We start from the raw sequence: 21,830 nt of genomic DNA, 5'->3' as shown, positions 1-21,830 counted from the left end.
CGCAGGACGTAAAGACACGTGCACACACTTGTTTACGTACCGAATCCGAACAAAGATGCGAAGAAGGTTACGCATCGCACCGTCGAAGTCAAGCCCGCACAAAGGCGCGAAGCAGCTTGCGCGTCGCAGCCTCATAGTCAAGCCCAACGGGTCATCATTTTAAATACGTTGCCGAAGTAATAACATCAGCACTCACCTCACGAAAGTCACCGTGACTTGAGCGAGCAGCCAAGGTGCAGTGCCCAAGTATCCGTGAAAACTTCACACTGCGACCATCACCGTAGTTCAGACAGCCACTGACAAGAAAGACAGTTGGAGACAGAGGGAATTAAACCAAATGAACATGAAAACCACGCAGTTAGCCAGACCACGCCATCAATGCAACGTAACTATTACGCGCAAACACCGCTAAAACGTCTCAACAACAACGACGTTTTAAACGTCAAGCGTGCATCCTGGCGACGTCTCACCTTCAACGCGCGCATGGCCGGTCGCGTAATATTTTCAAAGCTTGACAAAGGTCGGGGGATATTTTGCATGAAAGATGAAAACCACGTTTTGCAGCGTCTACACATAACGTGATGCCGATGCCGCTTGTTGTAACAGGCGCAAGCATTCCGCAGTGGAGATCAGTGGCATTCCTACATAGGAAGACGAGGTAAGGAAACAAGGACAACATTAAATCCTGCCGACCAGGTACGGTTACATCAGTTATATACAGGATAGCAATGCAGATGTCAAAATTGAGAATGGAAGAGGTGCTGAAGACCATATCAAGGGAGTGACACTCTCATAGAGCCAATGGGGACGTTTTTTTTCGAAGGCGATGGTGGCGGCACCTGGGAGAGGCGGTAAACGCATCAAAAATCCAATATGGCGGCGCGCGTTTAGGCGGCTGGTTGTGGCCGGTTGCTCGCGCTACAGTGCACTGTACTTGCGCGTTCCTGGTGCTGGCGGCCGCTAGCTCGATCCAAGCTTTGTAAATACTGGTGATTAACTGCTCCCGCGCTGCATTCACGCTTGATTTCCTAAATACTTACGGAATCTGCTCACTCGTTTTTGTATTTAGATGTGTCTGTTGATGTAGCCTGTGCTGAATGGTGGCGAGCGGCGCGACTGCTTAGCAGCTGCGCTCGCTCGAGAACGAAAAGCGCAAATGGTTTTGTACAAAGAACAATTTATTGAAAGAACATCAGCAGTGACAATCGATGTTCAAAAAGTGATTTTAGGCATCAGTGGCATTGCAGTATCAGTAATAGCCATCCTAAAAATCAAAATAAAAAACGCCATTATGTAAACCTAGAAGACATGAGCGCACAGAGAATATATAGGGGATAAAAAAAAAGGTATCAAGGTAGGTACAGTATACATAATAAAATGCTACATGACTGAATATAGGTTTGTACGCGACTTTGTAAGAGATTTAGGTAAATAGCAGGGAAGTAAAACATCTGACATGTATCGAAACGCATCAGTAAGTGGCTATGAATAAACACACGCAGAGAAAGGCAGCGAAAATTTTCAACCTTTGACTCGTGCAGAAGAAATCACATTGCATTGGGTTAGGGACTACATAATACGCTGCAGTACTAGTTCTTAGTATAAAGACTCCAAGAAAAGCTCACTGTGTGACTCGACATGACGCCAATGACGCTGCTGCAATGCGAATGTCGCCGACGTCGCCGTTTTCGCTTGCGCGGCTGACCGGGCGTCGTCTGCGTGTCGTCTGCTGCCGCGTTACCCGCGTCGTCATCTTCGGAACTAATTTCTTTGATATCTTATTTTTAATACCTAGGGATGGTTATAATTTAGTTCATAAGCATGTTTTTATTATTGATAGTGGTCGAAAAATTTCACTTTTATTAGGCTTAACTGCAGCCGCGTTTACCGCCGATACCAGGATCGCTGCAATCGTTTCGACCGTGGCGCCACCCTCGGCGCGGACGCGCAACTTGCAACATGCCACAGCCCTGACCATATGCTGAAGACAGCTGGTAGGGGGAAGTGGAAAGAGAGAAATAAGGAGGGGTGACTTTGGTTAGGTGGCGCAAGCTGCCACTCAAAGCTATACTCAAGGCCATTATCATCCATCCACGGTCGGAACAACCAGACTGTCAAAGCCATAGCCATAGTCAAAGCCAACGTCGGTCACTGCAAGCTTCTAGTTGTGTAATTAGAAAGGTTGTCCATTTCCGGTTCATTAGCAAAGTGGCTTTCAGCAGTCTTGAATTTAACTGCGTGGACTGGCAATTAAAGATGTCTATGAAAAGCAGCCGCTGGGGTCAAAATGAACGTGAGTATAGTTCTACTACCTTCAGCCGATTGCTGAATCTCTTTGTGTGCGTGGTGGTAGTTGTGGTACCGGCGATAATGCATCGATGGAGGAGGCGCACACATTTTCGGAAAATCCGCTGGCGGCAGGAGAGGAGATAATTGGCACTTCCTAGATATATGAATGAGGGCACACTAAAGCAAAATCGGGTAGCTATTGGCAAGTTCGAGCAGGCACCTGTATTCGAGCAGGCATATGCCCTCCATGCCTTCCATATGCCCCTCCACACACAGTCCCCCTGCCCAAGTGTTGGCAGACACTCGTTGATGGAAACGAAAGCTAATTTATTGAGGTTGTGGGGTCGAATTCGATTGTAAAGAGATGCAGTGTGTGTACATTAAGTAGCCGTACTGGCCGTACACGTTCCGAACGGTTTCTCTGTTTTTTGGAACCGATCCCCATCGCCATTTACACAGCGAGCTTGTTAAAAATTGTCGTCTTTCAGCTTGTTACGGGCGCTGTGGTCACGACAACGTCGTGGCGATCATTTCGCTGGCATGTGCCATGTTTCGGTCTGCGGATGCTTAGTCGGCTTTGCACTGCGTTCTAGAGAACATGTACGCACTACATTCAAATTTGCATGCAGTGTCAACTGGAGTATGCATATTTGTGAAGGGGAGGCGACTGAACTATTTACTTCCCATTGATGTGTCACACATGGCCACCGAAAATGTATCTCAAATAAACTAATGACTATAAAAGCTTGCTGGCTGATCTGTGCTACACTTCAGATGCCTGTTATAAATGCAGTTGGTATTGCTCTCATAAATCACACTTATTATTTAGTGCCATGATCTATGTGGTATAAATACAAGGGTGCTCCTGTGTTATGCAGGTGACCTCAGACCTGTGATAGGGCTCCCACTGAAGTTCATGTATTACAGCGCTAGCTTTGTGTGGTATGTGTGCCCATTTCAGGATGCTGGTGTAGGCGAAGTGCACTGATTGGATGGACAGAAATTAGTAATGTACGAGAGAAGCAGACACCTGAAAACTGTACACGGGAAAATGAAACTAACTTTTCATTCATTCAGAACACACAAAGTGCATGCTCAAAAACATTGAATTGTGCAAATGACAGAGTATCGAGCCAGCTTATGAACAACATTAAGCATGTTTCTAAGGTGCTGTGAAGAAAACAAAAAACAGGTTATAAATAACTGGGACCACGATACAGCAGTCTTGTTTTCGGGACATGAATACATCTGGCACACACAGCTTTTGTTCCCATTGACTCCTGTCAACACCCTCATGTCACTCCTATCTCCATTGCCCCAGCATCCCCATCTCACCGACAGTTCGTCAACTTTTTCGAGACATGGCTCTGGATTCTCAAAAATGAAAGTAAAATGAGCAAAAAAGATGACATTGGCAACTGGGGTCACATGGTGTGCACTGCCGAACCTCCAAAAAGTGGCTCCTGCTTGACTTGGGTGCTTGTCTCGGTCTCCTGTTTGGTCAGTCATGTGAGCTACCTCCTCCGCTTTTCAAAGTCACACCGCAGGACTCCCTGTGGGAGGCTTCTGCAGCGGCACTGGCAGCTAACAGTAGGGTGAAGCTCTGGACGACATGCCCATTTGAGTGCCCTTATCTCTCTCTGCTCTCTTCTTTTCCTTGGCATGGACACTGTACTGTTTTCCTAACTGAAATAATTTATGTTGCACCACATCGAAAAATATGAACTGCAGATTGGGCTAGTTGGTGTAGATTCATAATGGTGATTCAACAGCACAAACACATACAGACCACCAAGAAGGAGACAAGACACACACACCAGCGCTGGTGTGTGTGTCTTGTCTCCTTCTTGGTCTGAAAAATATGAGTGTCCATGGCATATGCATAAATCTCTTCATTTCCATTGGTAGTGGATGTCACTTTAGCAGAGTGGTTTTTTCTTCCTTCGTGTGTGCAAGACATGTTCACTGTTTTTTTCAGTCCATGTTCCTGGCTGTCACTCATTGGTTCTGCGCCAGTGAGAACACGCCTGTGCGATACTGCTACAGTGAGTCTTCAGCCTTGCATCTTGCTGCCATTGGTGAGAAATGGTGCATCCATGGGTTTACCTAACTGTGTCAGGTGAGTGGCATGTGTCACAGCAATGGGACTTCTTTCCTCGGCAACATCCTGCCGCGACAACATCCTGCCGCGGCGGCTGAGCGGTTGTGGTGCTCAGCTATCGAGCCCGGAGCACCCGAGGCCTGTTCCAGCCAAGGTAGCCGCGTTTTGATGAGGTGAGACTCAAAAGACAATTGTGAAGACAAGTGTGTGTTGTGTGGTGTGCACACTAAAAATCCCGTGATAAAAATTTACATTGTGCGCTCTTTACTGTAGCATCTCTTTCTTTCTTCTTTCACTCTCTCCTCCTCAAACGAATTTTCGTTTACATCCCTTGACAACAACATGAGTTGCTAGGGCATTTCCCCAAAAACTCTGTGATGCTTAAGAGAGTAGTCTTCTGAAAAAATTTCGCACATACCACTTTTGCTCGTTCATAATGAAGAGCTTTTCTGTTTTTTTTTATTTTTGGCGGTTTTTCTTGTGCTTCCTTAGTCTTACATCAGCGGAACGCTGGGTAGTCTGTGACTTGGCACACCACTGTGAAATGACAAAAAAAGTTATTTGTTGTCAGATCGCCGTATTACCTGTATGAGCAAAATCTGTTCGTGCGTGCCGCTTTTTGAAAAGAGTACTGTACTTTTTAAGCATCTTGACAGGTTGACATGTGAAACCACGGCAGTGGAGCTTGCTCATGTATCCCAACCTGGGTCCCTTCTGAAATTGTCGAAAAGGACGCAGATTGGAAGACGGGGCCAGGTCACAGCTACTGCGGCTGCCGTGGTTGCCATTCGGTGCGTTGCTGAACTGCTGTCGAGATAGTTGCCCCTTGCACTCTGTAGTCTGTTGGTTTCGTTTGTCGTGTGGATGCTTTCAGCACGCGGCTGAAAGAGAAACCAGGCGATGCGTCTGTGTAATGACCCAGCTCGTTCCTTTCAGCAGAGCTCGTTTCAGTTCTGCCACATATCATTCAGCCGGGCTGTTTGTAGCCGGATGGTAGGGAACTGACGTGACTGCTGTGATACTGCTTTCTCTGAGGAAACGTCTGGTCTCAGCCGACAGAAAGGTGCTGCTGTTATCTTGGCAATCCAGTTGAGGCAAACAATGCTTTAAGGGAGGAGGCTACCTTCGAACACCAACTTTGTTTCTTGAGATAACTGAATGAAATTTTCAGGATAGACTCATGGCATAGACATATGAATAACTACAAAGTTTCATGGAGCTACGTACTCTAGTACTCAAGTTACAGGAGTATATCAGAATGGTTCACATAGGTTCCTTATGACATGCCTGGAGAACTTGCAAAATGTGTTAGCACTGTCAAATTCATTATGAAGATTCCTGAATAGGTACCACAGGGCAAGACAGAGCCCTTTTATTTAAATTTCCTTGCTGGAAAGTTTTTGCACGACATTGAATTTAGTGTTACTAATTAGACTTGCATTAGCCTAATTTTGATTGCTTATAATAAATTCCAGACTCAATATCTTGAATAAGTGGGCCTGTCTTGCCCTCAGAAATTTATTCAGGCACACAATAAAAGAAACCTGGTGGGAATCTGATTAGCGGTTCCAGAGATACTGCTTGCATAAGCTGCCACACCAGGAGAAAAATTGATTTCGAGAAAACCGCCCTTGAAGTTTTGACACAACATTTCTGGGCCTAAAATGACCCCACAGAATAGTTTGCGTTGTCTTTGCAGGCTTTCTTTCTCTGTCGCCTCTCAGTCTTTGCTTGACCTCGCTTCTCAGCCTTTCCCATGCACAGGGCATCTTTTTCCACGGCTCGATGGATGGCTAGGTGGCCAGGTGTGAGCCCTGTAGACAGAGAAATTTCTTTGGTGGCCCTTTGGTTTCCAGCATTATACCGCATCACTGCATCATTCAGTGCTGTCTCCACTGGATGCATGCTGGTCCTTGGGCATAAGTGACCACAGAACAGAATGAAACGATTCCGATGCATTTTGAGTCTTCGCTCCCAGGCACCACTGAAGAAGGGAAGGCTCGGAGAGGCGCTGATAAACAGGCAGCATAACTTCAGCGACATAGCCTGGCAGATTGTACCTGTGCATTGGTTGTGGTAAGCCATTTGCCTCAGCAGCCTTGTGGCGGCACCATGAGCCAGTGCCCTCTGGGCATAGGTCATGGTGAGGCTCCACATCAGTTGATGTGATGTGATGGTAGGACGCCATCACTGCACGCTGCATTGCTGTCGCGTCATTCGAGTTGTTTCTCAAAGCCTAGCCATAGTAATCCGTCAGCTTGTCGATAAGAGCCTTTGTCAGCCTTCCTTTCCCTCCCAACGCCTTATCACCCTTTTGCACTAGGTTGCGCAGTGCAGCCCCCATCCTTTTCTGCACATGATTGAGGCATTCTTCTTTTACAACTGGGACCAGCCCATAAACATTCTCCTTCGCAAAAGTAGAGTAGGTGGCACTGTCTCCATCGGACACAATCGTTGTATAACGGAGGTTGTGCTTTGTCAGTGAACAAGCGAAGAGGATCAAGGCTGCCTCGACCTCCATCCTTCCAGACTTGGCATCAGTTTTTTTTTGGCAGATGTGCTGCTCACGCCAGCTTGAGTACTCGGCGTCTTCAGGTTTGGGTCCTGTTTGACACCCGAGGCACTGGTTTGAGAGGACAGCAGCATCCAAGATGAGGCCAGTGTGATACTCTGTCACTGCCCCAACTCCAATATGGGATGTGTGTCCGCGCTTATGCCAGGTGCCATCATAGACTACCGTAATGTCTCTGGTAAATCCTGGGTCCATTCCCTGGTAAACCTTTTTCACAGCAGCTGCTGATTCTGAATAGAAGCTCTCCATGCGTTGAGTCTCTGGGCCCCTGAATGTCTTCTTCAGATGTTCCTGGTATGTCGTGATGAAGTCCTCTGTGAGATACATTCATAGCAGCCCAAAAGTCATTTACAGCTGTCTGCCCCTTTCCAATTTGCTCCATAGCCATAATGGCTCGGATGTTCACCTCGAAAGCGTTTCCTGCGTTCTGGCGTGGTGAACTCCAAGAACTAGTAATAATCCCACAATGTGGGCATACCAACTCGAGCTTTGTAGCCAGTCCGAGCTGGGTACCTTGTTAAATTGTCAGTCCAGTTGCAAGGCAGTGCTGGCACAAGGTTCTGGCGAGCGGGTGGCTGAACGCACACATTTGCACAAGGCAAAATACCTCATCTTCGGTAGTAGCAGTGGCAGGTGCGGGATCGGGCCACGTCGCTTGAAATTTTCGTAGCGTCGCGGGCATGGCACCGAGTTGGTTTTTCACAGCACTACATTGTGCCTCCGCCGCCTCTATCTCCTCGGGCATCAGAAAGTGCGTTTTCACGCGCACGGTCGACGATGCGTCATTGCTCACGGTGACAGACACGAGACAGGGTGCCGCGATCGCTGAGGTTGATGCGGTCGGCATAGCAGGCACACTTGAAATGCCGTCTCCTTGCGTTGCTGACACGGAAGGTACGGCGCTGGAAGTGGCAACGCAGACTTCTTGTAGCGGTGTAGCAGAGGCAGCACTGCAGGAAGCGTCTCCGCAATCCTTGGCAACGCGCTTTGCTAACTTTGCCATGCGGATGGCATTCATAGAACGACGCCACGCACCGAACGCATGTTGCGTTTTGAATTTCCGCTTAGGGACCATCGTGAACGGACGCGCAACGATCCGTAGGGTGCACAAAACCGTTCAAAACACGCCACAAGAATCCCGACGCTAGCGAAGACAGCGATTTTAAAAATGATGAAGAGTAAAGCGAGCGCACAAAGAACGCCACCAACGGAGCGAGCAGCAGCAGACGACGCGCCGGGGGAGAGACCACGTGGCAGCGTGCCCAGCAGCCAATAGCAGCCGCGCTCTCTCCCGCGTTCTCAAGGAGTGCGCGCTTCGTCCAATCACAGTTCGAATTCGAGACGCGGGAATCTCAAACACTGCTTCGAGGCCTCCAATCTCGTGCAAGCCATGCTTCTACCATGCCGCGGCCACCGCTGGCGAAGGCAACTCGGGAAAGGGCAAGCATTCACAAGCAAAACAAAACCAAGATGGCGGCGCTTGGTTCAGCGGCATGGAAATGGCGCGCGCGCAATGTTTGGTTATTTTCGCCGTTTGCTCGCGGCTCGGGGGCTGCCGTGGCCTGTTTTATATCTAATTAGAAGCAATTCCACGGTGAATTAGGTGTTAATAATTACAGGAAAGGTAGTTTACAACACGTATAGCCGAAATACATACTTTTTGAAAAATCGTTTTTTTCGCGATTTTTCTACTTTTGAAACCCGTGTCCCCCCTTAAACGCATCATTGACCGCAGATGGAATTGTCTTTGCCATCTGTTTGACGTCAAGCCATTTAGTGTAAGCGTCTACAACCACCAGAAACTTGCTTCTCTCGACCGGGCCTGCAAAATCAACATGCAGAGTGTGCCAGGGCACACTTGCCTTCTTCCGTTGTGGAGCTGGGGCCTTGGGTGGTGCCTTTTGGTTATTCTGGCACATCTGCAATTATGAGCATTTGCTCCATGGTCGTTGTCGATTCCAGACCACCACATAAAGCTTTGGGCACACTGCCTCATTGCCACAACGCCTCGATAGCCTGCGTGAAGCAGCGACATAGCTTGCGTGTGTTATGCTGGTGGGATTACAGCTCGTGACCCACAGGTGATGCAAGTGCGGTGTGTACTTAACTCCATAGCTCTCTTGCGGTTTTCTCCCTATAGTCAGCTTATGTTGCCTTCTTGAACGGCATTAAAAAGCTGCGATAGAGATGGGTCATCTTGCGTCGACATAGCAACTGTCTCTCCTGTTAGCGGTGGCTCTGGTAGGGCCTCGAGCATCAACACGTCTCCCGGGTTAGGCAGCTCAGTTCCTCAGCATCCTGGTGCTTCTTCCCTGGCTGGTGCACAAGGTCGTAGTCATGTGGTGATATTTTGGTGCACCGGCGTGTCATGCGTGGTGACAACGTCGGTGGCATTGGCTTCTGGGGTCCAAAAACACCTGGCTGGTGATCTGTTATAAACGTTGCTTTTTGCCCAGCAATGTACTGGCAAAAGTGGTCAGTTGTCTAGACCAATTGCAAGCCCTTTGCGATTGAGCTAAGAACAGTTACGTTCTGCTGCTGATAGAGTGCGTGACACAAAGGCAATCAGTGCCTCTCTTCCTTGACTGTTTGCTTGTAAAAGAACAGCACCTATGCTGTACGGCGATGCATTACTGGCTGTGATCAAGGGCTGGAGATGTGCGCCGTGTTGGTTTTGTACAGTGGTCGCTTCTAGTTGGCGTTGCAGTCGTTTCTAGTCGGTGGCGGCGGCGCATCACCTGGTACTCATCAGCGGCTGTACAAGGCCATTTTTTGATGGCAGTGGCCTGGTAAGCTAAACCACAAATTTAAAAAGTGGTGAGAGAAATGCAAAATGTTTTGTAACTCATTTTTAGGTGCCATATTTAAAAATAAATTAGGCGCATATCTCAAGCTGGTATGTTGATTGTGTGTATATATTTCTTGCTCCATAAATGTGTAGAACCTTGCTTGTTTTGTGTTTTAGTCGCAATTGTTTTCTTGTTTGCTTTGCCTCAGTCGTATTTTTCTATTGCGCAGAGGGTCAATGAGTTTGTCTAGAATTGCTAAGCCGGCACTGACGCACATGACACTATCCCCTTCAGGTGTGAATTAAGAAAAAACAACTGCAAAATTTTAAATCCTTTATAAATTGTCTCTAACAAGTCACCCAAAATCAGCATTATGATTAAAAACTTGTTTGTTTTACATTAAAAAAATTTTCGTGGTGTGTACAATTGATTCATTGATTGATAACAACTTTTATTTCCATCAATGTAGGAGGCCCCCTATTCCCCGTCCCTGGCACGTAGGCCTAGGGGACGGGGCGGGAACCTCCGCGACTAAATACTGGCGAAGATACATTGGTTTTTCGCGGCTTCAGACACCAGGTGGAGAGATTGTTTCTGGTCGGCGGGGACCTCGCTTCGCCGAAGGGCCTCCCAGGCTGCTCTACTCTTAATATTGTCCTCAGTGCCCGGGGATCCGAGGCATTGCCAAATTATGTAATCGAGGGTCCCCCTCGCTCTGCAGGTCTTACATTTATCATCTTTTTTATCTTCTAACTGGGTTTGAAATAACCAGAGGGGGTTTGCGGAATTTTCGGCCTGTAATCGTCTCCAGGCGACGGCCTCTGTATTGTTTAAGCTTGGATCTGGTGGTGGCATTAGATGCCTGCCTAACCTGTAGTGCACGGCGATTACCGCGTACGTTTGCAAATGTTTGTCTATCCCTTGGTAGTCGGGTGGCTCTACAGTTACCTGGAAGTAGAGATCTTGGGCTAACACGTGGGCCGCCTCGTTCTCCGGGCGCTCCGCGCCGCATCTTCGACACTTGACATTGTTGGGATCCGGGCAAATGACTTTGCAGTGACCCAGGCGGTCGCATGCATTGCACACCTCTTTTTTCGGTATAGTGCGCACCTCTGCCACGTAAGTGAGAATTTCACCCACTTCGGAACCTCCGGATTTTCGAACAGGATTAGGACCGGGGTTGAATTTTTACTAAAACGCCTGACTCCTAGCACGGGTGGGTTGCCCTTGATGGTGCGGAGTCGGTGCGCAAGTTCTTCCTCAGTGAAGCGTAAGGGAATGTCGTGCGCGACACCCTTCCCGCAGTCTTCAGGCATCGCCATGTATGCGGAAACGTCAATTTTTGCTCTGAAATTCGAGGACGCACAGCCCAATGTATTTCCCATTCTGCTTGTCACTTGTGGCGATGAGAATGGACTGTTGTTTCGTGTTAACCGAGAAAATGGCCTCCTCAGCCTCAGAGAGATCGACGCCGGCGGTGCGAGCGATCAACTCTGCTAATTCTAGGCTGCCGTGTGTAAGAAGGCGGCTAACCTGTGTACAATTGTGCACATGGCGTCTCAAGACCGAAAAATAGGCCAGCTACCAGTTCTTGTAGAAATCGTCATTTTCATGTATGCTAAACCTTCGACAAGTATTTTAGAGTGCTTCGGATGCTTTTCCGAAGCCTCTCCACTTGAGTGCTCTGATCTGTGGGGGTTTTAATTGGAAAATAAATACTTTCTCCCCGTTTAACTGCGGCTGACCCAGTTCAAAATCGCCAGACCCCATCCCGTGATTGCGTACGCTACCGAGCGCACGCCGACCACGGTGGGCCTTGCTCTGAGGGAGCAAAGGAACGACACACTGGCTGACACAAACAAGGCACTTATTGTTGCGACAACAATAATGCCAGCTAGTGGCAAAATACGCTGAGGAATCAAGGACGTCAGACTCACCAGCATGGTTACGAGCGAATGTTCGCCCACGCTAGGGCAAGGGATACTCCGCAGCCGGACAGGACGAGATGCGGGGTGAACGTTCCTCCCCACGAGGGTTCGCGCCAGCCGGCGAAGAGCAGAGCCTTGCGCCGAATGTCAACGCACTTCCCCGGTCCCGAGCAGAAGAGGCCCGTCTCTACCCCCGTGCGCGCAGCAAACACGCCATCCGTGGCGCTTGTGGCGCTGAGTTAAAGTAACACAACTAAAGAGGGTGCACTGCGGGGAAGCGAACCACAGGGGACGAGTCACGTCCCCACAGATCGCACCTTACTTTTTGTGATGGAATTCGTAGTAGCAATCCTTTGCAGAACTGAGGCAAAGAAAAACTCCGCACTTGCGACAACAAATGCATGACTTGGAAGCACAGCCTGTGTTTCGGCACCTTTGTGGGAAGTTCGCAGTTGTGCGCATTGGCCAGTGGTTGGTGCCGTCCAATCTTGTAGAGTTAGTTGGCATGGGCGTTCCGGCCTGTGGCTGCCGAGCAGGCTTTGAATTGGAGGTGCTTGGTCTCTCCTGCCTGGGCGGTGCACTCTTGTTGATTGCAGTCGAGCTCCTCGCGATATCCGCTTGGAATGCCATCACATCCTTGACTTTTTGGGGGGGGGGGGGAGTGCCTTTTGATTCGCATCGCGGATGTACTCAGTCCAGCTGTTGCAAACAGCAAATGAAATGAAGTCACAAATTAACCTGTACTGGCCACTTTTTTGTCCTTGTGTAGAGGGGATACAAGGACATCAAGAAATCGAGCTTGTCAATGCCACCCATAAATCTGTTGTATTCAGCGATTACCTGCGGGCAGTCTATGTCAACGTGTTCTTTGGCTGATTCACTCCATCGTTTCATCTTTGTGAGATTCCCCACTCCTACAAGTGTGAGGCCATGTTAACTGGACCATTCTTATCATCTCACTTTGACTACGTCCTTGTCTTCGTTAATCCTGAAATCGTGACTTCCGCACCCTTCCGTCTTCAATTCCTTGTCACTTTTCAGCTCGCAGCCAGGAAGCCTGTTCGGCCTGTTCGTGCCAGAGGCCAGAATACCCGCAATTTGAGCTCTCGGAACAGTGGCACTGACAAAAACTAGTTATCCATAAAACATCTTATGTACTGGCCGCGTGGAACGTGTTCTTCTAGACACATTACCACAGATCCGCCAAGGCCCAAGCATGAATTATCTGTGCTCACACCAGTGCCTTTACCTTGGCAGAACCCGCAAAGAACTGAATCACTCGGCGGCGGCGTAGCAACAAGCGCGCTCGGCGTTCGTCGAACAGCATCCCCGCCGCTGTCGGCCGTGCTCTTTTTAAAGCTGATAGCGAACCTTCGAGATAAAGCATGGAACTTACTAGAACATTCTGGCACAAAGTAGAATCGGCTCCGTCTGGATGCGATCAATCGAGATAAATCTAGGCGCGACTTGCATCACAAACGAAGCGATAAAGTGGTGTGTCGGTAGCCTTGAAGCATGAACAAACAAACACTACAAACGAACGCTACAAAGATTCGCGGCAATCTGTTCTTACACCAGTGCCTTTACCTTGGTAGAACTCGAAATCATGAGCCATGCCATCTGAACTGTAGCGTACAAACACTTTGATGCCTTCAGGATTGGGCTTGTTTTTTACGAATTGTTTTCCAGGGACCCTCCCTGTAAAAGGCACCATCTGCTCATCGATGCTGGCCTTTTCGAGCGGTTCCAAATTCAGGCACCGACTTCTTACTGCATCGAGAATTGGGGCCACTTTCCATAACTTGTTAGTGGTAGATTAATTCCCTTGGAGCATTTGAGTCGGTCACGTGCAGCGCTGCTCGAAGCTTGAAGAATCGCCTGCAGGTCATTGCTTCAGCAATAGTGGGTATTTTCTTGTCCTCTTGCCAATACGAACACACTCGAAGAAGTTTGAGGAGTGCCATGCACATCATAATACCAAAAAAAACTGATCTCCTCTGGTCCCAGGAAGGCGTCCTCATCGTCGTCTGGCGGCGGTGCATCTACCGGGGCTCGTGACAGGCAGTCGGCGTCAGAGTGCTTGTGGCCGAACTTGTAAACGACGGTTACATCAAACTCCTGGAGCCGCAGGCTCCATCGAGCGAAGCGGCCGGAAGGGTCCTTCAGACTGGCGAGCCAGCACAGTGCGTGGTGATCGGTGACTACATTGAACGGTCGTCCGTACAGGTAGGGGCGGAATTTCGACGTAGCCCATATGATGGCAAGGCCATCTTTCTCATTTGTCGAATAATTAGCTTCGGCTTTGGACAGGGAACGGCTAGCATATGCGATGAGCTTCTCTACTCCTTCAGTTTTCTAAACGAGGACAGCGCCTAGGCCCACACTACTTGCGTCGGTATGAATTTCAGTCTCGGCGTTTTCATCGAAGTGCGTGAGGATCTTTGGGCACTGTAAACGACGCTGAAGTTCCTTGAAGGCTTCCACTTGCGGCGCTTCCCATTTAAATGGCACGTCTGCCTTTGTCACGTGGGTCATTGGCTCGGCGATGCGTGAAAAGTTCTTCACAAATCGTTGGTAGTACGCGCACAGTCCGAGGAATCTGCTCACAGCTTTCTTATCGGCCGGTGGTGGAAACATTGCCATAGCAGCGGTTTTCTGCGGTTCTGGCCGTACTCCCTCCTTGCTAACGATGTGGCCTAGAAAAAGCAGCTCTTCATAGGCAAAGTGGCACTTTTCTGCTTTCAAACTTAGGCCGGACGATTTGATTGCGTCTAGTACTGTTCGAAGCCTTTTTAGGTGTTCCTCAAAGGTGGAGGCGAAGACAACGATGTCATCTAAATATACCAGACAAATCTGCCACTTCAGGCCTGCCAGCACTGTATCCATTACTCGCTGAAATGTGGCTGGTGCGGAACAGAGACCAAATGGCATCACCTTGAACTCGAAGAGGCCATCTGGAGTGATGAATGCGGTCTTCTCGCGATCTCTTTCATCGACCTCAATTTGCCAGTAGCCGCTCTTGAGGTCCAGCAATGAGAAATACCTGACGATGCAGAGCTGGTCCAGGGTGTCGTCGATGCGAGGGAGGGGGTAGACGTCCTTCTTTGTGATGTTGTTCAAGCGCCGGTAATCAACCCAGAATCGAAGTGCACCGTCTTTCTTTCTCACTAGAACAACAGGTGCCGCCCAGGGGCTCTTTGAAGGCTGAATAACGTCGTCGTGCAGAATTTCTTCCACTTGGTCCCTGTCACGGGTTCGGTGACTACGCGACATCATCACCGAGTCCGGACAATGAGGGGGTGGCCGTTTGATGCCCGGCGTATCCGGTAAGCAAACGTGGTGACTGAGACTGAGGCGTGTTAAGAGGTAACAACAACAAAACAACGTTTATAGTTTCGATTGAACAATGCGGCAGCTTTCAGACACATAATTTACATTCTACAAAACAATTGCGGAAAGCACAGAGCAGTAAACACACTGAATTAAGTTATACATTGAATATTTCTACACAGGTCAGAACACAAGTGAGAGGCTAATTAGATACAGTCGATCAAAAAGTCAGAAGGTGAACAAACATACAGTCAGCCGGGAAGCGCGGCTGCAGTCCATCCACAAACACGCAGTCAGTGCGGCCCCCGAAGGCGACGTCCGTCCAGGGCAGCTTGCGGTTTCGAGGATGCGGTGCGGCGGCTCGGAGACCCGGGAGTTCGCGGCGGCAGCGTTTTCACCGACGAGCGGACTGAAGTTCGTTTCCATACGGCCCCTTTTAAAGCCCTCGGGCGCTAGCGGGCGAGCACTCGCGGCGCCACAGCGTTGGCGTAGAAAAAAACAAAACACCAAAAAGCGCGGTGAGAGCACGTAGGCACCTACGCTTTGACTCTGCATGGCCGCCATCTTGGAGGAGGGAAAATTTAACACACAACTAAAAAGAAGCCCTAGGCTTTGACTCTCGATTCGGTGACCTTGGAAACGCAAAAAAGTAAAACACAGCCAAAAAGCCAGTCACGTACGCCGCAACTTCTTTCCTGCTAATGGTCAGCTCCAGACTTCGGCAGTATCGGGGTCGACTTTGAGCCGCTTTCGCAATGCGAAGGGTTGTCTAAATAACTGAAAAATGTCCATGCATTCTTGCTCTTCCCGAGACACATACAAAAAAACGCGGACGCATCAGTTTTATACAAACAAAAGTAATTTACAGGCTGCCGCCACTTCTGTGACATGGCCCCCCACTTTCGGAATATTATCCGATAATATTCTAGACCCACAGAAGTCGGCGAGCAGGCCTGTGCACAGATATACAGCGCGTGACATAAGCACTTATACAGAACTAGCACACAATTCAAATCAGCGTGTACACATGCACCATAATACTTGAATAAATTAATAGCGAAAATTAACCGCGCGACAAATCTACAGCCTGCTGAGAAAATCAGCACCGATGTTGTCCTTGCCCTTTATATGCTCGACGGTGAACTGATATTCTTGGAGCAGCAAGCTCCAGCGCAGGACTCTGCTGTTTAGCTGTTTGGCTCTTTGGATGTAGCTCAGTGGTTAGTGGTCTGTCTGAACTAAGAACAGTACCCCATACAGGTAGGTGGAAAACTTCTGTATTCCCCAAACTAACGCTAAGCACTCCCTCTCGATTGTGCTGTATGCTGCTTCCCTGGGGAGCAATTTTCTGCTCGTGTATGCCACCGGGTGAAGCATTCCGTCATGCCGCTGCATTAGTACCGCGCCAAGGCTGGTATCAGAGGCATCCGTGCGTAGCACAAACTGTTTGGAGAAGTCTGGCAGCCGTAGTATCGGAGGGCTTGAGACCCGTCGCTTGAGCTCTTCGAAGGCTTCCTGATGGGCCGGCGTCCACCTTACGACGTTCCTCTCTCCCTTTCTCGTCAGCTGGGTGAGGGGCTTGCTTATTCTTGCGTAGTCGGGGATGAAGTCGCGGTAATACCCCGACAAGCCAAGGAAAGCGCGTACCTGACGCTTTGTTCCAGGAGTTGGCGCCGCCTGTATCTTGTCGAGCGTTTTACCGAGTGGTGCCAGCTCACCTCTGCCAATGCGATGCCCGAGGAACTCGATGCTTTCCATCCCGAATTCGCATTTGCTTGGTCGTACTGTCAGGCCGGCCATCTTGATTCTCGCAAACAGCTGTCTCGGCGAAGAAAGATGTTCCTCCCACGTAGCACTGGCAACAAGGACATCATCATAATAGTGTTGCACTCCGGGAATTCCCTCCACCACTCGTTGCATCAATCTTGAAAATACTGCTGGGGCAGTTTTTATGCCGAACGGCATAAAACGGAATTGAAAGAGACCCGATGTCGTTGAAAACGCCGTTTTGGGCTTGGACTCCTCAGTCAATGGGATTTGCCAAAGTCTACCTTTGAGAAGTATTTCTTCTCTCCAGCTGCAGCGAAGACCGCGTCCGCTCTGGGCATTGGTTCCGAATCGGCAACCAGGACGTCGTTAAGGCGTCGGAAATCAATGCAAAGCCGGTTCGTGCCGTCTGGTTTCTTCACCAAGAGGACCGGTGAATTGTAGGGTGACTGGGACTTCTCGATTATTCCCAGTCGCTCCATCTGCTGCATCTCTCTTTTTACGGCTTCTCTCGTTGCAAACGGAAGTGGGTATTGTTTTATGTGGACTGGAGTGCGAGTAATGAGCTCTAACCGGCACTCGGCCCAGTCCGTCTTGCCTGGGACGTCGGAGAAGATGCGAGAGTGTTCTGAAATCACTTCTCGGAGCTGTCTCCGTTGATCTGCCGTCAAATCATTAGAAAGGTTCACATCTCGCTCGCCATCTGACTGTTCAAGCGCCGGAACAGGAATGGCTCCCTCGCTGTCCGATTCGGTGACGCCGCAGATCGCGTGGCACACGCGTTCTATTGGCTGGCTTTCCCGCTCTTCGTACTTTTTAAGCAGGTTGGCATGAAAAATCTTCCTTCCTCCGGCTGTCTCGATAACGTAGTCGGCCTCTCCTTTCTTCTCCTTGATCTCGAAGGGCCCTTTCCACTGAAGCAGTAGCTTGTTGTTGTCCGTAGGCAGCAAAATCAGGACCTTGTCTCCCGGATCAAACATCCTCTCTCTGGTTTTCCGGTTGTACCGCTTTGCGTAGCGCGCCCCGGCCTTTTCGAGCTCCTCGTGCGCTAGCTTGCACGTGTCTTCCAGTCGATTACGGAGGTCAAAGACGTGCTGGTATGTAGTCTTCGCCTCCTCGTCGAGGTGATGGTTTGTCCAGAGCTCCTTCAAAATGGCCAGGGGTCCCCTCACATGCCGCCCATACAAAAGCTCGAAGGGCGAAAAGCCCAAATTTGCCTGTGGGACCTCCCTGTATGCGAAGAGCAACGGCGCCAGATAGCGGTCCCAGTCTCGCGGCTTTTCGGCGCACATTCTCTTCAACATTAATTTCAGGGTGCCGTTGAATTTTTCGACCATCCCGTTCGCCATGGGGTGGTACGGCGTGGTATGCAGCTGGCGTATGGAGAGAAGTCGGGCCATCTCCTTCATCAAGTCGGAAGTGAAATTGGTGCCCCGGTCGCTTAGGACTTCATTAGGGACTCCAAATCGAGAAAACATTTCGACCAGTGCCTCAGCGACCCTCTCAGTTTCCACGCTTGGCAGCACTACGGCCTCTGGGTACCGGGTTGCATAATCCATTAAGGTAAGGATATACCTGTTGCCATGTTTGGAAGGGGGCTGGATTGGGCCCACAATGTCTATGGCCACTCTTTTGAATGGCGTTTCGATGAGCGGCACCCGGCCGACCCGGCCCTTCAGGATTGTCCTCTGGCAGATGTCACAGGAGGCGACAAATCGCTTCACGTCCGCGGTGATACCCGGCCAGAAAAAATATTCCAAAATCCGGTCCTTCGTCTTTTGGACGCCTAAATGTCCGGCCATTATTCCGTCGTGCGCAGTTTTCAGCACGACCTCTCGATGACACTTTGGAACGACGAGCTGCCGCACGATCCGCCCAGTTTTCTCGGTGTAGATTCGGTACAGTACTTCATCCTCTTTCTGGAATACGATTTTGCCTTCCGAATCCCTACACGTCAGTTTCTTGCCAATTTGGGAGAAGCAGTGCTTGAGCGACTGGTCCTCTGCTTGCTCCTCTGCATAACTCTTCCTGGGTGGCTCCACTGCGACGCCGGGGGTTTTAAGCGCTTGGAACTTCTTGTTTTGCTCCCTTGCTTTCGCTCTTGTTACAACCGCTGCAACTTTCTCTTCAGCGAGCTCGTTGCTGACCGGTTGTTTAACCAATTCCTTCGGGTCATCTGGAGCTCTGGCGCCTTCTACGTTTCCGAGAATTAAATCATACAGTGGCTCCTCCATGCAGAGCGCTGAGGTAATCCCAGAAAAATACGGGGTGTCGATGTGAACCCGCGCCTCAGGCAGCATCTTAGCTGTTCCATCTACTAAGTATACTGGCCTCTTCTCTCCTGTGAGCTGGTCGTCGTTGATGAGCTCTCGTCTCACGATCGCCGTATTGCTTCTGGTATCCCTCAGTACCGATATGCTCTTGCCTCCCAACGTTCCAGCCACCACCGGCAGTCCTTCAACGAGGAATTTCGGTCGCGTCATCATGACCGCGTTCACAACGGGAATTTTATCCCCATTTTTGAGCTCCAGGTAGCCACCGCGAATGCTCCCCTCATTAACGTTCTTGACGGGTGAGTAGACGCGCTATGCCTGTGGCCTATCCTTTACCGCTGAGCGGCACGCATCCGCCTTGTGTCCCTTTCGCCCGCACTTGAGACAGGCGACGCTATGACTGTTACTGATATGGGTACGGCACTGTGAAGCCTGATGCCCAATGCGGTTGCAAAGGTAACAGCGAGGCGGGGCTCGTTGATTGATTCTCTTTTCTTCACTTTCGGGCCTCCCGGCATCGTCTCGGCTGTCTTTCTTCAATTTGGAGAGATTCAGGCTTCCTTGCGCTTCTAAAAACTGATCAGCTAGGTCCAACATCTCTCCTAGCGATTACGTCTTCCTCTTCTTCAGGTAAAGTGCCATGTTGGAATGACAGCCTTGTAGGAATCTTTCCTTAATAAGGAGCTCTCTGAGTTCCTGAAACTCTGTCTTGATGCCTGAAAGCTCGATCCAGCGGTCAAAGCAGTGGCTGAGACGTGCTGAGAACTGAGCTGCAGTTTCGCTATCCGCCGGTTTTCCTGTATTGAATTTCTCTCGGAATCCTTCCTCTGTGAACCGAAATCTCTTCAAAAGGGCGGTTTTCACCTTGGTATAATCCGCTGCATCACCTGGCAGCAAACGCCCGTAAACACTAAGCGCTTCCCCACTCGGACATATAGCTAGCGCTGTCGACCACTGGCTCTCCAGCCACTTCTGGCTCTTTGCAATGCTTTCAAATTGTGTGATATAAGCACCTAAATCATCTTTCCGGTCGTCAGATGGGATCAGGAGTTTACTTGTGTTCAACTTCAAATCACCTTTGTCCTGGCTTCCTTTTTTCTCTCTAGTCTCTTTCTCTAATCGCTGACACTCTATTTTCAAACGCATAATCTCTGTCTGATGTTCGTCAGCTGCCTTCGCGGCCGCGCACTCCTGCTCCGCTTTCTCTCGCGCAAACGCCCGCTCGTCGCGCTGCTTATCTTCGACCCATTTTCTGAGCTCAGTGCTTTTCAGCCCCAACTGGCTACCCATAGCTATCAACCTTTCCAAATCCATGCTTCCATCTCCAAGCACACTTTCAATAACATAGCTACAAGCTCAGCACAAAGCAAATCCTGTTGATACACGACACCTCTCTAAAGTCGGCACAGTTCAGCACCTCAACAAGTCTCCCTCTCAGTTCACCACGTTCTCACGCATCAAACGTCCTGTCGCGGACGGCAGTTAATTGTCACGGGTTCGGTGACTACGCGACATCATCACCGAGTCCGGACAATGAGGGGGTGGCCGTTCGATGCCCTGCGTAGCCGGTAAGCAAACGTAGTGACTGAGAACGAGGCGTGTTAAGAGGTAACAACAACAAAACAACGTTTATAGTTTCGATTGAACAATGCAGCAGCTTTCACAGACACATAATTTGCATTCTACAAAACAATTGCGGAAAGCACATAGCAGTAAACACACTGAATTAAGTTATACATTGAATATTTCTACACAGGTCAGAACGCAAGTGAGAGGCCAATTAGATACAGTCGATCAAAAGTCAGAAGGTGAACAAACATACAGTCAACCGGGAAGCACGGCTGCAGTCCATCCACAAACACGCAGTCAGTGCGGCCCCCGAAGGCGACGTCCGTCCAGGGCAGCTTGCGGTTTCGAGGATGCGGTGCGGCGGCTCGGAGACCCGGGAGTTCGCGGCGGCAGCGTTTCCACCGACGAGTGGACTGAAGTTCGTTTCCATACGGCCCCCTTTTAAAGCCCTCGGGCGCTAGCGGGCGAGCACTCGCGGCGCCACAGCGTCGGCGTCGAAAAAAACAAAGCACCAAAAAGCGCAACAAGAGCACGTAGGCACCTACACTTTGACTCTGCATGGCCGCCATCTTGGAGGAGGAAAAAATTAACGCACCACTAAAAAGAAGCCCTAGGCTTCGACTCTCGATTCGGTGACCTTGGAAACGCAAAAAAGTAAAACACAACCAATAAGGCAGTCACGTGCGCTGCAACTTTCCTGCTAATGGTCAGCTCAAGACTTCGGCAGATCGGGGCCGACTTTGATCCGCCTCCGCTTTCGCAATGCGAGGGGTTGTCTAAATAACTGAAAAAAACGTGCATGCATTCTTGCTCTTCCCGAGGCACATACAAAGAAACGTGGACGCATTAGTTTCATACAAACAAAAGTAGTTTACAGGCTGCCGCCACTTCTGTCGGAAAATGCTGCCCCTGACTGTAGAAGACATCGTGAGCAGCGTTCGCGAGTATGGAGAGCGCGGCGAAGAAAATGAACTGGACGACGATGCCGACTCGCCGCCTGCAGACCAAGCGGCCGAACCTGTGTCTAGTGCGGAGGTTCTTGCATCCATAGGCAAACTTTGCACATTCATCGGACGTTGTAGCGATGTGCCTGATTCTGTGCTCCAAAAAGTTGACGTTGAAGAGTTCGTCCTGGGGCGCCTGTTTCGCACCCGCCAGAATCACGGATTTCTTCAAATAAACGAGCGCTGAACCTCTCGTTTGCGTTCCTGT

The 21,830-nt window shown here is 49.8% G+C and overlaps 1 protein-coding gene, 1 long non-coding RNA gene and 1 pseudogene across 5 annotated transcripts in view; 1 reads left to right on the top strand and 2 right to left on the bottom strand.

Moving 5' to 3' along the window:
• Positions 1–768, bottom strand: part of LOC149362463 (uncharacterized) — a 59,277-nt gene extending 58,509 nt beyond the window's left edge. For both annotated transcript variants that reach the window (XR_016289006.1, XR_016289005.1), the window contains exons 1-2: positions 471–768; positions 197–296 (exon numbers count right to left, since the gene is read on the bottom strand). This is a non-coding gene — a long non-coding RNA (uncharacterized LOC149362463). The remainder of the gene's footprint in view (positions 1–196; positions 297–470) is intronic.
• A 1,385-nt stretch (positions 769–2,153) lies between these two features.
• LOC149362457 (uncharacterized) overlaps positions 2,154–21,830 on the top strand; it is an 84,190-nt gene continuing 64,513 nt past the window's right edge. For all 3 annotated transcript variants that reach the window (XR_016289004.1, XR_016289003.1, XM_089573064.1), the window contains exons 1-2: positions 2,154–2,293; positions 4,268–4,563. Coding sequence is in view for 1 of the 3 variants with exons in the window: in XM_089573064.1 (XP_089429190.1) it covers positions 4,418–4,563 (146 nt within the window). In the remaining 2 variants the exon portion in view is untranslated. The remainder of the gene's footprint in view (positions 2,294–4,267; positions 4,564–21,830) is intronic.
• On the bottom strand, positions 6,050–8,037 carry LOC149362462 (uncharacterized; annotated as a pseudogene).

Source organism: Amblyomma mixtum, chromosome 2 (genome assembly GCF_055824585.1).
Source record: "Amblyomma mixtum isolate Tamu chromosome 2, ASM5582458v1, whole genome shotgun sequence".
Lineage (NCBI taxonomy): Eukaryota > Metazoa > Arthropoda > Arachnida > Ixodida > Ixodidae > Amblyomma > Amblyomma mixtum.
This window is presented reverse-complemented; position numbering and strand designations above follow the sequence as displayed.